Source organism: Drosophila obscura, unplaced genomic scaffold (genome assembly GCF_018151105.1).
Source record: "Drosophila obscura isolate BZ-5 IFL unplaced genomic scaffold, ASM1815110v1 contig_97, whole genome shotgun sequence".
In the NCBI taxonomy this organism is placed as follows: Eukaryota; Metazoa; Arthropoda; class Insecta; order Diptera; family Drosophilidae; genus Drosophila; species Drosophila obscura.
The window spans coordinates 1,552,439-1,569,709 of record NW_024542891.1 but is presented as its reverse complement, the minus strand read 5'-3'; the positions used below and the strand labels follow the sequence as shown (position 1 = coordinate 1,569,709).

At 45.0% G+C, this 17,271-nt stretch overlaps 1 protein-coding gene across 1 annotated transcript; it reads right to left on the bottom strand.

Moving 5' to 3' along the window:
• Positions 1 to 10,320: 10,320 nt before the first annotated feature.
• On the bottom strand, positions 10,321 to 15,337 carry LOC111066352 (myristoylated alanine-rich C-kinase substrate). The gene is given in 4 exon segments (XM_022354879.2): positions 10,321 to 10,493; positions 10,589 to 10,604; positions 10,607 to 11,096; positions 15,304 to 15,337. Coding segments are annotated over 4 exon segments (675 nt in total). The 5' UTR covers positions 15,321 to 15,337; the 3' UTR covers positions 10,321 to 10,341.
• Positions 15,338 to 17,271: the final 1,934 nt, after the last annotated feature.

Sequence of the window (17,271 nt, the reverse complement as noted above, 5' to 3'; positions counted from 1 at the left end):
AAAGTGCCATCCAGGGATGCCTCACGGCCTTAGAACACTCAGAGGTGCCCATTGATAATCGGTTCGCGGACGGCGTTCTGGTGTTTCTGGTTTCCTCAAAGTTGCCGAAAGTGACCTTGTCTCTTTGGGAACAGTCACTTCCGAGCAAGAGCGAGATACCGTCATGGAGCGCCATGAACAAATTCCTGAGTGAGCGATATTTATCTCTCGAAGCAATGGAGAACGCGAATGCCTCCATGCAAGCGCTTTCCAGGCCCGAAAGAAGGGAAAAGAACGAAAAAAAGGTTAATTCTTTTGAGGCAAAAGTAAGCGCCGACCTCCGCCAAAGCTCCGTCAAGATTCGCACCTGCAGTCTTTGTTCCAAAGAAAACCACCCGGTGCGCCAATGTCCACGCTTTCTAAAAATGTCTGCTCATGATAGAGCCAACTACATAAAGCAACAAAAGTTGTGTATGAACTGCTTCGCTAGAGGGCACCAAATCAAAGATTGCACGAGTCAACATAATTGTTTTACGTGCAAACGTCGCCACCACACGCTTCTGCACCGTGGTAACCCACATCCAGAGCCCTCTGCAACAGTTCCTTCCATTCCAAACCCAATTCAAGACATACAGTCCGCTTCATCCTCCAATGTCCAAAGCTACTACACAGCGAACACACAGGGTGTTTTGCTAGGCACGGCTATGATAAACATATGCCACTTGGGCACCAGTTTTAAAGCACGTGCATTGATCGATTCTGGATCGGAAGCAACGTTCATCTCCGAACGTCTGTTCAGAATTATCAAGCTTCCTTTCCAACCAGTTCAGGTTCAAGTAACGGGCTTGAGCCAAGCAATTTCAGCCAGGCCTCAGAAGATATGCCACTTCCAAATAGGCTCACCATCAAAACCGAGGATCCACATAGAAACCTCGGCCTACGTACTCCCAAATGTGGCAGGCACCTTACCTTCGTACCCAGTTCCTCAAGGTTTTGTAAAGGACCTGCCAAACATTCCTCTTGCTGACCCTTCTTTCTATAAGAGCTCGCAGATAGATGTGCTCTTAGGTGCAGATATCCTTCCATCAATTTTACTAGGCGGCTCCCAACCCAACATTTGCGGCTCGTTACTCGGTCAGGAGACCATATTTGGATGGATCCTCACAGGACCAGTAGCTGAGTCAACTCGCCCCTCAATTTCTTCCTTTGCTACAAGGGTAAAGGTCAGTACAGAACAGCGTTTAGAAAACCTTCTAACGAAGTTTTGGGAGGTGGAGGATCTTCCAGCCGTGAGGGCAGAAGAGTCTTCTGATTCCGTCTGTGAAGACAATTTCATTCAAACTACTCGTAGAGATTCAAGTGGCAGATATATGGTGTCATTACCCTTTCGAAATCCTGAGTGTGTCGACTTAGGCCATTCTAGATCAATCGCGCTGGCTCAGTTCCTCAAAAATGAAGGCCGTTTACAACGGAACCCACCTTTAAAAGAGCAGTACGACAGTGTCCTCCAGGAGTATGTAGACTTAGGTCACATGCGACGAGTACCTCCAAGCAATGACTCTGACAACTTCTATCTGCCCCATCATTCTGTCCTTAAACCAGACAGCACCACTACAAAGTTACGGGTAGTATTTAACGCCTCCAGTCCATCTTCAAATGGCAAGAGTCTTAACGACATCCTACATCCAGGACCGGTTCTCCAATCAGATCTGACCATTCAGATACTGAAATGGCGTTTCTTCCAATTCGTTTTTAATGCTGACATCACAAAGATGTATAGGCAAATCACCCTCGAGCCAACGCAGACAAGGTTCCAAAGAATCCTTTTCCGGAACAAAGAGGGCGAGCTCGGGGACTATGAACTTACAACTGTCACTTTCGGTGTGAATTGCGCACCGTACTTAGCTATTCGCGTGCTCAAGAAACTTGCTCAAGATGTGCGGGAGATATACCCACTGGCAAGCGACATCATATCCGATTCCATGTATGTTGACGATGTACTTGCTGGCGCGCACACAGAGCAGACGGCCATTGCAGCGATCAAAGAGCTTCGCTCCGCTCTAGATAGTGCCGGGTTTCCGTTGAGGAAGTGGACCTCTAACTCGAAGCAAGTCCTTCAGGACATTCCTACGGACCATTTGCTGTGCGCCGATTTCCTTGAAATGGAGGATTCCAGCTCTGCAAAAACATTAGGTATCCGGTGGCAGGCTCAGAGTGACGAGTTCTTTTTTAAACCATCCGAGGTAGACCTAGGTTCCTCATACACGAAAAGGGAGGTCCTCTCCCAAATAGCGAAATTATTCGACCCAGCGGGATGGCTGGCTCCGTTTTGTAGTTCGAGCGAAAATCTTTATGCAGGAAATCTGGCTTAAAGAGCTCGAATGGGATGACTCTCTGCCAACAGACCTCCTCCAAAGGTGGCGAGACTTTCTTCTCAGCTATCCCGCTCTCCGCGAGATTCAGATACCAAGGTGGGTACAGTATCACCCCAGGGCAAAACTGCAGTTCCACGGGTTCTGTGATGCATCCCAACGTGCCTTTGGTGCCGCAATCTACGTTCGTGTAGAACGTGACCGAGAGGTCTCTGTCCATCTACTTACAGCGAAAACCAGGGTAGCTCCTGTGAAGACCGTGTCCTTACCTCGTTTGGAACTATGCGGGGCGGTACTTCTTGCTGAGCTGTCCTCGTCGCTCCTTCCTCAACTGTCCATTGATAGCTACGAGTGCTATTATTGGACAGACTCCACCATCGTGTTAGCTTGGCTGAACAAGCCACCATGCAAATGGACAACGTTTGTGGCTAACCGAGTGACTAAGATCACGCAGTCCGTCAGCCCGGGGAAATGGTCTCACGTAAGATCGGAGCACAATCCGGCTGACTTAGCGAGCAGAGGGGTTTCCGCCCAAGATCTGGCTAGCAGCGATCTATGGTGGCACGGGCCAGAATGGTTGCAGTTGAGCCCAGACCAATGGCCCATCCCCGTCGAACCTCTGCAAGAGACAGACGTAGAACAACGTCCTGTCAAGTGCAACCTGTCTCAGTCACCACCAGATTCCAGTTTTCTAGCCCGCTTCTCAGAGTTCGGAAAGGCCCTGAGAGTCCTGTCCTATGTTTTTAGATTCCTCAAGCGTTGTCAGAAGCCGGACACCCAATTTCCAGACGAGCTCAGTAGCAACGAGCTATCCGATACACAAGAGCGTATGATCATCCATACTCAGCGCTTAGAATATTCCAACGAATTCCGGCACTTGCTAAAAAAGCAGCCTCTTCCTACGTCTAGCTGCATCATTAACTTGAATCCATTTATCGACCAACACGGGGTCATAAGAGCATGCGGTCGTGTGAGAACATCGGAGTCCCTAAGCTATGATGAGAAGCACCCGATCATTCTCCCGTATTCAAGCGCATTTACACGTCTCCTCGTTCGGTTCACTCATCGCATCGCATTGCATGGGGGGAACCAATTAGTGATGCGGCTCATCCGATCCAAATACTGGGTTCCGAAACTACGGACCTTAGTCAAAACAACGATAAACTCCTGTAAGGTCTGTGTGGTCCATCGCAGAAAGTTGCAAACCCAGCTTATGGGAGACTTGCCCGAAGAGAGGACAACGTTCTCTCGTCCATTCACTCGTACAGGTGTCGACTTCGCTGGACCATTCGAGATCAAGACGTACGCAGGTCGAGCTTGCCGCATCACCAAAGGGTATGTGTGTGTCTTCGTGTGCTTCAGCACGAAGGCGATCCATTTGGAAGCAACCTCTGATCTCACAACCGAAAAGTTCCTTGCAGCTTTTAATCGGTTCGTAGCAAGGCGAGGTTGCCCTCAGAAAATGTGTTCCGATAATGGGAAGACGTTTGTCGGAGCTGAAAAAGCCCTTTCCCACGATTTTCTGGTCGCCACCAGAGCAAGTGTTCTTGCAACATATCCGCAGCAGCACCTCACGTGGCACTTTAACCCTCCAAGCGCACCTCACATGGGTGGCCTGTGGGAAGCGGGTGTGAAAAGTTTCAAGACGCTTTTCTACAAGTCCACCTCAACATGGAAGTATACTTTCGAAGAACTGTCGACCCTCCTTTCCAAAATCGAAGCGTGCTTGAATTCGCGGCCCATTTCCCCTATGTCAGAAGATCCAACTGACCTTCTAGCCCTAAGTCCAGGCCACTTTTTGATTGGCGGCCCGCTGGTTTCAATTGCGGAGCCAGAAATAAAAGAGAACGCAGAGTCCATCATCAACCGATGGCAGCGTCTAAAGGCCCTTAATCAGCAGTTCTGTTTCCGTTGGAAGGAAGAATATCTGAAAGAGTTGCACAAACGAAATAAGTGGCAACTTCCAACTCGAAACCTCCAAACAGGCGATATGGTTGTTGTAAAGGAAGATAACCTGCAGCTTAGTGAATGGCGCCTAGGAAGGATTGAACGAACCTATCCCGGGGTCGATGGCATGGTCCGCGTGGTCGATGTGTTAACTGTCCGTGGGACCATTAAGCGGCCAGTAGCAAAGCTCATCCTTCTTCCTGTAGAGAGCAATGTCCACGTCCAAGTATCCAATTAGCTAATGTGTCGTTTGTTGGCCGGTGCGTAAGATCCAACCACTAATCTTCCACATCTCTTTTTTTCCAAGCATGACTCCTCGTCGTCGTCCATTAACGCGCAGCCAGCCCAGAGGATCGGACTGTTTTCGCTGTCGGGTCTGCCGTGGAGTCCACGCTCTACGCAAATGCCAGCGGTTCCTCACGCTAAGTGCCGAAAAGCGTTTACGGGCAGTGATCATCAATAAGTACTGCCACAATTGCCTGGCCCACCAACACTCAGGGAGCTCATGCCGAAGCGGCGACACGTGCCGGGTTTGCGGGAAGAACCACCACACTCTCCTCCACCTAGAGGGATCACAGCGGACTCCACGTCCCAAGGCTCGCTCGACTGTGCCGAAGGCAAGCTCGCCCACAGCGAGATCGCGCTCCAGATCCGCTGCTCCTCCAACGACGCTGACATCGCTCCTTCAGTCCAGGAGCACTAGCGTCCTCCCAACAGCAGTGGTTGTGATCGACACGGGTCTCAAGACGTTCGAAGTGGGCGCTCTAATTGATCCGTGCAGTCCAGTCAGCCGCATCAACGCATCCTTGGCAACGGCCTTCGGGCTTTCCGTCACTCGCGTTGGTGCGGAAGGTGCTTGCACCACCTTCATCCTTTCTAAGGTGAAGAGCGATGTCAGGCTAGAGGTGGTCCTGACGGTGGAGCCTCAGCTCCAAATACGAACACCGACGAGACCCCTGGGAGACCACGTAAAGGAGCACTTCGCCAACATGGACCTGGCGGATGCTCAATTCCATCGGCCATGTACCATTTCCTTGGTACTCGGAGCCGACGTATATCCAAAGGTGATTCTGCCAGGAGTGGTCCCAAGCACGGACGGCTTCCCAGTTGCGCAGAACACTGTGTTCGGGTGGACTCTCTCTGGCACTTGCAACACCGTGTGAACAGAGAAAGGCGGCCCTTCCCCGTTCCTATCTTTTCTTTGCAACTATATTGCAAGGGGGGAGGATGTTTAAGCCGCAAAGTAGGCACCGATGCAGCCCATAGGCTGCAAGCTCATGCTCCCGAAGCATGAAAGCTTTTGGAGCGGCCTCTTCAGTGCTCATTAGATTTAAGCTTAATCATACCAGAGTTAGTTGAAATCACCCGAAAAAAAAAACAACGCGCCCCCCGCACATTTTCCGCAAATAACAAACATCTTCTTCTTATTGTTTGGGCACCTAAATCCCACGAGCCACCAGAAGTGAAGGACGAGAAAAAGCAGGCAAGGATCTCCCACTACAATCAGCCACCATTTTAATGCAAAATATTGGAGAACCTGTGGTTCTAATTTCTGAAAGTTGTTGTTTACACTTGGAAAGAAAAAACGCGCACCCGTCCGGTTTTGTTGAAGTAAAGTGCAAACGCTTGTACAAATTTTTGTCAAATGGATGTCTAAAGTTCAAAGTGAACAAATATTTTATTTTGGTCAAATATAAAAATTGCATTTACCATCTTGTATGGCGAACGGTTTTAAGAAGAAGAGACACGACAAAGCGACTGTCACAATATGGCGCGTTGGGGGAGTGGTATTGGAAGCCGGGGGAAGGCATCGTACTGTTGAGCGCGGATTAATCCATTAAATATACCACCTGACCCTCTAAAATATACCGAAATATACCTTCTCATTTTTTAAATATACCGAGGAAAATTATTCATCGATCTTGACATTCGATTTAATATTAAAATAATAATATAATATTTAAGCTCACCTGACTCATTTTTGCGTTTCATGTATGAGATACTTGGCTACATATAAAGTTGTATGCCGATATATACATTGAGCTCAATGTCAACCTCTAATATAAAGTATTCCGTCAACGGTCACCCTGAAAACAGCGTACTGTTGAGCGCCTAACAGCACACTGTTACTGTTAACATATATCGATAGGGGTCTAATATATTTTACTTGGCTGAGCTAAATGCCCCATGGTGTATTGCCAGCATATCGACTAAAAATATAAGCTAAAGCATATATTTCACTCGCATGGTCGCCCATAAAGCTGGTCTCACAGTCACAAATTTGAATTACCAATACCATACGATACTTAACCGATAGTTTTCAAATGCAGCCCTAAACAATTACCATCGGCGGAATAATTAAATTTCGTAAAATAAACTCGCGCCCAAAGATAAAAACACCATAATAAAACAATATTTGAATTTCATCATCAAACTTTGAATTTTATTTTGCGAAACAATTTGCTTTCCGAAATTGAAATGAACTTGATTAATTTAGAGTATTTCCATCGAGGTCGAACATTCTTCACTCTGTCAGATCATCCTTCACCCGTGTTGGATTCCCCGACGTAATTTTGATACAATTTGATTAATTTAGATGCGAACAGGATAATGATTGAGAGTCATGAATTTGAAGGGGAGCCAAATCCATTCTAGTCGCCCTCCTGAGGAAACTCTATTAATCTCAGCATAAGAACCGAGTTGAGAATAAGCATTACTTACTATTATTGGGCAGTCCTCAGAGAACCTCGTCTGAGCTATTTCCCTGAGCTCGCTCTACAGGAGGTTCAATATCAGCGATCAAGTTTGAGAGTCGACTTGATTTACTTACTGTCGTTCGGCAGCAATAAAGCAGTTCCATATCCGTGAGTTTTAGCTTGAGCCAGCTATGATTTGATCGATCAGGGTAGTAAGTCCGGGAAAGTGCAGCTTTATGGCTGCGGCACGCCGCCATTGCATGCACATATTCTAAATGGTTCTTAATATTAGCAACGCAACGAATTTGGAATTCCACTTGTTTAGCTTACTGAAAGTCCGGTTCGGAGTCCATCCAAGTTTTAAGTTATTCAATAATTTTCACCAATAATAACCAAACAAACAAAAAATATTTTCAATAATTTAAACAAGCAAGCCAAAAAAACCAATTAAACAAAAACAAAATAAATAAAATTAAATTTGAAAAATTATAAATATGTTTTGTCCGGCGGTACGCGAATGTCTCTTGGAGAACCCTTCCATTTCCACCGGAATTTTCGTACGCGGGGAGAACTCAACATTTTCGTTTTGTTTTATTCGGTTTTTTATTCGTTATTCAATTTTTCACTTTTATCCCAAAAAATATTTTCCGGGTTGTTTACTCGGCAAACAGCTGGACTCGACTGACGATAATCTGGCTCAGCCCCAGGGCCAGATATACAAATCCAAATATATGCAAAGAGACTACTGATCTGGGGAATTTTATACGAAAAAGGGACAAATATAGAAGGCTTGGAGTTATTTCGACAATGGGATAGATTCGTTCTACGAATTTTGTATTGATATACAGTGGAATCTCAATAGTTAGAACCCACTTGTTCCTCGTGTTTATTCTAATTTCTGAAAATTTATAATTTCTGGACATTTTATTGCACAGAATACTTTGGGATAGGCGAATACTCACTACCCAAAGGGAAATTGGTCCCATTGTACATACACATATGAAAGTCTGTCAAAGTTCGCTTGCTTTATCCTTTTGTAGGCCCTTCGATGCTGGTGTTCTTATAGGCAGAGGAGTGGATCTACAGAGGGGCATTCTTGCCGTCTGTTGCATCCATAGCTTTGTACCCCACGAATAAGTATTTTCTGAGTTATTTGAATATGTTGCTAGAAAACAGTATGAGTATACCCTCTAGAGGGCCTAGACCTGCGAGTACAGGGCAAAGCAACAGCAACAATAAAAGTAATTTAGACATAAGTAAATTAATTGGAAGCGCCATTTCGACACTTTAGTCTGTCTGCAGTCCTTACACAAAAGCAGAGGAGAAGAGCATGAGGCAGAGACACCCTCTGCCATCCTATTCTGGATACGCTTCTTTGAAGGACTTGGGTTCCCGGCGTAAGCTTTAAATAAGCAGCAATTAAAGCAGCAAGGAGCCGTCGAAGGAAGCCAGCCGGATAGTAGGGAAGGGAGAGAAAGCACAAATGGCAACCAGGTGCCCGCAAATACATTAAAATGTGTCTATTTGATACTTGTTGATATCTATTGACTTTATAGCAAATACAGTGGAATCCCACAGATTAGAATTCGAACAAATTTGAACAAATTATCCAGAAATTATAGCCGGCCATTTTAATGCAAAATATTGGACAACCTGTGGTTTCAATTTCTGAAAGTTTTTGTTTACTTTACCACACAGCCTTCCATTTTGTGTTGAAGTAAGAATATTCGTGGTGCGTACAATCCGGTCAGATGCATATGAAATTTGATACGCTTGTAAAAATTTTGTCAAATTATGTCTAAAGTTCAAGGTGATCAAATCAACAAATCAAAAATTAAAATAAGCAAATTGAAAATATATTTGAAATTAAAAAATATTACATCCTCCAGCCAAGTGTCGATATGGTGCTTCCTAGTAATTTAGTTATGTCTAAACTTCTTTTATTGTTGTTGCTGCTGTTGCCGTTGCTGATGCTGCTGTTGCTTGCCCTGCACTTGCAGGTTCTAGGGGGTATACACGTACCGTTTTCTAACAACATATTTAAATAACTATTATCAGCACTGGAGGGGTACATTGTACATCGTACAAAGCTATGAACGCACTACTAACAGGCTGAAAGATTACTCCTCTGCACAACCATTCTTCTGCCTACAAGAACACCTGAATCAAAGGGCCTACAAAAAGTAAAGCAAGCGAACAATGACAGGCTTTTGGTATGTGTATGTACAATGGGATCATTTTGCCTTTGCGTAGTATCAAATTCGATTATTCGATTAAATGTGGCTTTTCTTATGGCTATTGCATTTCTTGTTTAAAGCCCCTGTTGTCGTTTCATCTCATCAGCGTGCCAAAGGCCCAAGGCCGAAATCCTTCCCTGTATGTGAGTGTGTGCACGTGCACACTATGACTCGAAAAATTCCTGTCCTTCGGTCTGTGACTCCTTATGACTCTTGGCATGTGCTCCTCTCCTCTGACTAGAAGCTGGATATACCACGTAATGACGTTATTTCACACGACACACGACATTCTACGATCAAAAGTGTAGCACAGTTTTGGGTTTTAAGCAGCGATGTGCAGGGCACACAGCAGAGATGCAAAAACACGTGTCCACGTTATCTGCAAGATGTGTCAGCAGCTATCAATGGAGGTATGGAAGGAGAAACTAGCCCGCCAAAAGATCAATAAAGTCTCGCCGCTAGCACAATTTTTTACGACTGCCACCACAAACTGAACCACAAAAGGAATCATAATTCAATCTTGTTTGATCCAATTCAGGAGTAGTAAAGTAAAAGAGTTTGAATACAATTTTCGTGTTTTTATTACTTGTTGATTGATTGATTGATTGATTGGTTGGTTGATGGATGGTCGGTGAAATATACATAATTATGCACATTCATACATATGTACATATATCGGAATATATATTGCTGCGAATATACATGCGTATATGGACATATGGATAAACATTGTGAATGGGGGAATTTGATTTTGATTGCATTATTTCTCATGTGTGTTGTGTGCGTGCGTGTGTGTGTGTGTGTGTTTGTTTGTATGCATGGTTGTGTGTGTTTACAAAATAATATTACAATTACAAATATTTTATACATACACAAAAAAAACAATTGTGAACTAAAAACTAAAGGGCAGAATCGGGCTGCCATATAGCTAGCCATTTATATGTATGCATGTTTGTATGTGTGTGTGTGTTTGTGTTTAAATGTTTTGTGTGGGTGGTGGGTGGTGGGTGGCATGATTTTGTGGGTTGAGGTGTGAAAAAGGAGAATGGAAAAAAGGAATGAGAGGATCAGAAGTGAGCTTGGATGTGATGTTCACTGATGTTGGGCTTTTCAGTTGCGCTTCCTCAAGGCCAGGCGACCGATGGGACGTTTCGGTTTTGCCTCCTCCTTCTGCTGCTGTTCCGATTCTTCGGCGGCGGCATCATCATCAGCTGCCTGCTCGGGCGTCGCCTTGACGGGCTTGGCAAGCTTGCGCCGGCTCACTGCAAGTGGAAAGGTAGATGTGGCAGTGGTAGAAGGTCAGTCAGAGATCACATATGTTCAGTTCAGTTCAGTTCAGCCAGAGATCACTACTCACATGCCGAATTGCCCTTTGAAACCCTTGGATGGGGTCGAGACCGGGTGCTGGTGCCGCAGCCGGAGCCTGATCCTCCTGCTCGCCCGAGGCGGACTCGTCACTCTTCTTGGCCGGCTTGCTGGCGGGCACCTTCTCAGCGCGATGCTTCTTGGCGTTCTGCTGGCGGCGCTTCAGAGAGTTGAGGAAGTCGTCGTTAGAGCGGAATGGCCGGATGACAGGTCCCACCTTCTTGGGCGCCTCTGTGCTGGTGGTTGTGGTCGAGCTGTCGGCAGCCGCCGCCTCATCACCCTCCTCGCCATGGTCACCCAGACCCGCCTCCTCATCGTATTCCTCACCATCGCCAGCATCATTCTGGGCCGGAGCCGCTGTCGTCGTGGTTGTCGGCTTAGCCGCCTTACCAACGGGACGGCGCAGGGCGGCAATTCTCTTGGCGGGCGACACGGATCCGCCCTCCTCCTGGGCAGCCACTAGTCCATAGCATAGGGCGCAGATGATGAAGAGCAGGCAGCTGAAACAGGTAAACGAAGAGGTGGAGCGAAGTTTAGTTTCTAATTAGCAAAAGGGGCGGCAGCGGGCCACACAGCCACACAGCCACAAATTAAATGCAAATATTCTGGTGACTTCCAGTTCAAAGACGTGTCGGGGCTGACCGACCAGCCAGACGGGTTATTCCATACAGAACCTGAAGTCGTAAAGATATAAACGCATGATATATGGTCGTACATAAGCCTAAACCATACATTTCTCGCCTGCTGAATGCCATTTATTTTCCTGTAAGATTAGTTCGAGGTTTTTAGTTTTTGTTGTGTTTTTGTGTATTGTTTTATAGTTTCGATATCGTCGCGTCGCGTCGGCGCTGCCAGACCGAGATGTGCTAACAGTTATTAATGTGTAAAGGTCAGGCAAACGGGTTTGTTCACTTTCGATTTCGATTTTGCCTCCAAACCGAAAACGAAACAAAAACCGAATTCGAATTCGAATGCGAATGCGAATGAATGTTGCTCTGTTTCGATTTCTGTTTCTGCTTTGCTTCTCTCCTCTGGCTGCCGTAGATGCTTCAGCAACGATGACGATGATACCGTCCGTGATGGTGCGGTGGTTCGATGGTGTGGGGTTTTATGGTTGCGTTGTGGCTCATTCTCATTGCCCATATTTTATGCAAAACAAAAGAGCTGGCAACCGAACTCGTTTTGAAATTCATTCTCCGCCTGCGCTTGGGTGCTTGCTTGCAGGGGGCGGACAGCTGACTGCTGTCGGTCTGTGTGTGTGTGCTGCCAGTGTTGCCAAAGGAAACAGGTGCTTATGCAAAAAAGGCACCAGAAAAATGGGCGAAAAAAAAACAAACCAGTTAAGAGCCAGCAGCGCCGCGCCAGAATCAATTTAAGTGCGCACATTGCAGTTGGATAATAACGGTAAAATGTGTGCATATTGCAGTGAACTTTTTTTCTTATTAGCTTCTTCATAGTTTTGTTTCTTTTTTCTTATCCTCTCTCATTGGCCAAAGCTCGAAGAATTTCCAGAGCTGTCAGCAGCTCTGCGCCGTTTCAGTCCCATTCCCAAATACAATATTTTGGGGTCATCTTCGGCGATGCAGATAAAGCCAAAAGACAAAAGCCAAAATTATGCAACGCCAAAGGTGAAAGGCGTTGTTGGCTTTCCACGATCTCGTATACTTTTATTGTATACATATGTATGTACGTGGCTGGAATCTGTAACTTATTTGCTCCTCAATCGAAATTCACATCACGGCAGACAGGCATGGCTGGCGTGCAGCGCGCACTGCCAAACTCCGCCACTCCTGCATCGGGGCTGACATTTGACTACGGCCAGGGCTTCTTCTTCGCAAACGCAACCGGTTTTTGATTGGCCAACGGGAACACAACACAACACAACACTCAACTCAACTCACATTCAATCCGCCCCTAACAAACCCGACGCGACCCGATCCGACCCATAACCCGGGGTATTTTCGGTGGAGACGAGCGGAGGGAGACCAACCATTTCTAGCTGCCAGCCCAAATGGTGGATTGTATTTTGTGTAAACTGCCTAAGATGCCTTCAAGCTCCCAAGTTATACAAGTTATATAAGCCGACATTATTTGCAAATTTATGATAAGCATCGCATTGGCGTCACGGTGTCGGTCTCTGTGTCGATGTCGGTCGCTTCCTTCCCCGTCGAGAACTTCGTTTTGGTGGTCAGGGAAGGCGGAACCGAACCACTTGCTTAATGTGCAGCCTCATCTTCATTATCATTTTCATTAGCGCTTTTTTAAGAGCATGGTTTGACTTTTAATGAATTTCATTTTGCCTTTATGCTGTGTTCTTCCTTTCCGGCTCTTCTATGACAAGTCTCTTGATTTGACTTCTGGTTTTGCAAAGATTTGTTCATCACTTTGGCAAAATGGTTCCAAATGCGATGGCGTCAGTGGCGGATATGGAAATGCCAATGGGACTTGTTCAGCTTCTTTCATTTGAAGTTGATCTTGAAGTTAGCCCCAGCTACTAGATCGCTCTTCTGGCTTATTCTGGTTGCCTCTGCCCAATTTTGCCCCCGTTGCCTACATACATACATACATATGTATGTACATATAGCCAGCCGCCTGTCCCATGCACGTTTTCTAATTGCCCTGGCGCCCTCATTACACTCCCTCCTAAAACTCCACCCACCACCACCATCTGGTGGGGTGGGGAGTGGGGGCTGGGCTATGTGTTATGCTGCTCAACAAACGTGCACATTCGACACCGAACTCGAACTCGAATCGAATTCGTATTCAATTTGGAATTACAGTAAAGTAAAGTGGCTTACGGTAAGTGGGTTCAATAACGGTGCATTGTGTCGCTCGGCGGCACTCTCTTGTGTACATAAATGTACATGTACATGCATACATATGTACATATTTATGTACGTGTATGTACGTGTTTGGCTATAGGAATGGTTAGTTGGTTGGCCCCCGGGCTTCATGCCAATTGGGGGCGAGGCACAAGTATGTGGAGCGTACTGCAAGTTTTCGTTGCCTGAGTCTTTTGATCTGTTGTTGAGTGTGTGTGTGTGTGTGTGTGTGTGTGTGTGTGTACTTTTGGCTTACATTGAATTGGCTTTGGCCCATAAAATGCAATCAGTTGCCAATTTTACTTGGCAAAGCCCTTGAATCATACTTATCAAAATGAAACGTACATAGATACATATGTATGTATATATTGTGATCTCAATCCGTACAACTCCCTCATGTATTATTTATTTTAAATACAAAATTTCATAATTCGCGCCGAATGAAATGAAACGCATGTAAGCCAAACAACAAAACCAACAAAATTATAAAAAAAATAAAAACAACAACAACAAAAAACCGAAACTAAAATAAAATCCTGATCTTGGCGTCAACCTGGCGCTTTTTGTCTCTGTCCCTGTCTAACCAATGTTGCTGCTGCTGGTGGTGGTGGTGCTGCTGCTGCTGCAAGAGTGATTAGTTCCCGCATACAACTCAGCGATTAACTCATATATATTTCATATGGCTAACATACATATGTATATATGTATGCATATGCATATACATATGTATGTATTATATTGCACATGCAAACATATTTATCGATAAATGCATGCAGATGCAGATGCAGGCATGCGCAGTGTCTGTGTCTCTGTCTCTGCCTGTGTGTGTGTCTGTCTGTCTGTCAGCTCGTATTAAAAATGCAACCGTTAATTTATGAGACAACCCAACAGCAACAACATCAAACGTCTGATAATTAATCCAATATGCTTAATTTGCTAGGTGCCAGCGCCCAGAGTTGCCAGCTGAAACATGGAGGCGAACAAGAAGAAGAAGCAAAAACAACGGTAAACGGTAAACGGTAAACTGCAAACGCAGCATTAGCTGCCGACGACCTTGAAACTTTTCATATCATCAACTCTGATTCGGACTCGGTCTCAGTCGCCGTCGCAGTCACAGTGCCAGTCCCAGTCCCAGTCTCTGTCTCGTATTTGCACTCCAACTCAAATTCCGTCTCCGACTGGTGACACAGCTTGTGTATCCCCCCCCTCTGAGATACAGCCATCCATCCATCCATCCATCATCTCGCATCGCCTTTAGCAGCGACTGATGTCTGTGGGGACTTAACTTTTGCCATTTCTTTGTGCGAATTATGTGCCGGCAAATGCCAGCCAAGTCAGCCATCCCATCCCGTGACAACTTCATCAGCATCATCACAGCATCAGGCATCATCATCATAATGAGACTTTGGCATTTTCGGCTTCGATTTCAACGTTTCAGTTTCAATTTCAGTTCCAGTTTGAGTTGCAGTCTTTGCCGTGTTAAAGTTCAAATTGGCAATAAGTCGAGCCAAGACTGTCCGTCCGTTCGTATGTCTGTCTGTCTGTTTCTTACACCTGCATTTGGTCGTTCTTTAGGTGGCTATCGTGTCCCAAAAAGGTTGCAAGCCACCAAACTCTACCATGCAACGGAGGCAGAGGCAGAGGCAGAGGTCTGAGCCAAGCAGCACGATTTCTAGAGGTGTACAAAATGTCGAAGCTGGGAGAGGCTGCATATATACATATGCATATATACTATACTATACATATATACATACATTCAAAATATTTGCACAAAATAAGATTTAAAAAAAAATCACTTTCTGTTTTGGAGACACTTAAAACTACTTAATTATACTTATTGATTTTATTATACTATATTGTATATTATATCTGATGGATCACTCACATGTTGAAGTACTTCATTTTGTCTTGCTTGTGTGTGTGTGTGTGTGTGTGTGTGTGTTGGTGTTGGTGTGTACTTTTGTGTGTGTTTGTTGTACAAAAATTGAACTTGTCCAAGTTATTTTGGAACCAACAAAAAGAATTCAAAACGCGCACGTCTTAAACTAGAAAAAAAATTTAAAAATTTAACGAATTTAAATGTAGTACAGCGAACGACGTAGGACGGAGGACGGACGATGGATGGACAGTTAGATGGACAGGCAGACAGAGAGCCACAAGATTGGAGATTGGTTCGAGCTTGAGCGGAACTGACTGAGGCCACACGATCACGATCGACTTCTAGAGGCAGACTGAACGTTACTTATGCCGTGTGCACAAAGTTAACCTACGGCCATCCAATATTTTGTGGCAGCGAAGCCAACAGCGACTTTGGCAGCGACAGAGACAGAGACTGCTGCGCCAGCCAGCCAGAGTTAAGACTTCGCCTGGCCTGGCCTGGCCAACAACAGGTTCAGACCGCCGCCCTAGCCAACAACCAACTGTGCCGCCGCCTCCAATCGCCACCGCCACCGCCACCCCGGATCTATGCTGGCATGGCTGGATCTAGCACTGGGTCTGGCACTGGGATCGGGGCTGGGGCTGGAACCGTGGCTGGGGGGGGGGCCTGAGTAAGTATGCAAAGAGTGCAGGAGCACTTCTGGTTTTTTTTGTTTCTCTTTTGGTTTTTTTTTGGGGCCTTTTGCTTCGGCTTCACAGCCAATTTGTCACGGCGACATCGTTGCCAGGCTGGTGGCTGGTGGCTTTGCTTATGACAGGTTTTGTCCGAATCCAATCCAATCCAATCTGAAAACCAACCAAAGAAACGCAATCTTGGCAGCGAGCAGTACTGTGACTGTGACTGTGACTGCGACTACGAATGAGACTGAGACGCTGGCAGCAGTGGGGTTCAGGCGAGGTTTGCAATTTGTATATTTTATTAATTAATTTATTGATTTTAAGCCAATTGTTGTTTTGGCTTTTTGGCTCAGCTACAGCAGAGATCTGGAAATTCCCGATATCAAGACCAAGCCCTCGGTTAGCTCGGTAGCCACAAAGCGGGGACACCCTGCCACTGCCACCTCCACTGTCCCTGCAACGAAGAATAGGTCAAATATATGTACATACATACGTAGGTATAGCTACACTCGGAGAAATAAGTGATTTGCTAAACACAAGAATATGCCCACTTATTAATTTAACATTTAAACTAAATGTATTCAAAGTCTCATCTAATAAATGGCTTCCAAAGTTAAATTTAAAATACTTTAAAATAAATATAATACATACATATGTATGTATATTAAATTTTGTAAGAATTATATTTAATTTAAATGTGAAATATATTTAAGTCAAATATTTTTTAATTAAAGTTTTACTTTATTAGTAAACATTTTTAAATCTAAGCAGCTATAAATATTAGAATTTCAGCACTTTTTTGATTGGTGTACCTAAAAGGTTAACTTAACCAGTAGCTACGAATGGCGCCTGACTTTAATCACCAGCCTGCCTGCCACGAGGGCAAGTACTACTCGTATTGCAGATTTAATAATACTCGTACATAATAATATTATTAATGATAAAAAGCAGCTCTCATTTCTGAATTAGGATCTATTAATCTCTTACTGATGAAAAAATAGCCAAGGGGCTCACTAGCTAAGCACCCTTGTAGTAGCTCTTGAAAAGATCTCTTGCTATTTAAAGCAACTCAAAATTCTAAGAATTCATCTTTTTGTTAAGTTTATTGATTTTTAATAAGTTTATTTTTCCTTTGCAGGACTTTTCCTAAAATATTCCAATAATATTGCTGATCATTGGCTATGCGGCTACGAAACTACATACATAAGTAAATATGTACGATACATCTGAAAATATGTACTAGTAGAAGCTGATGATTTCGGGGCTTCCATGCATTATGTTTCGTTTACCAGAAATG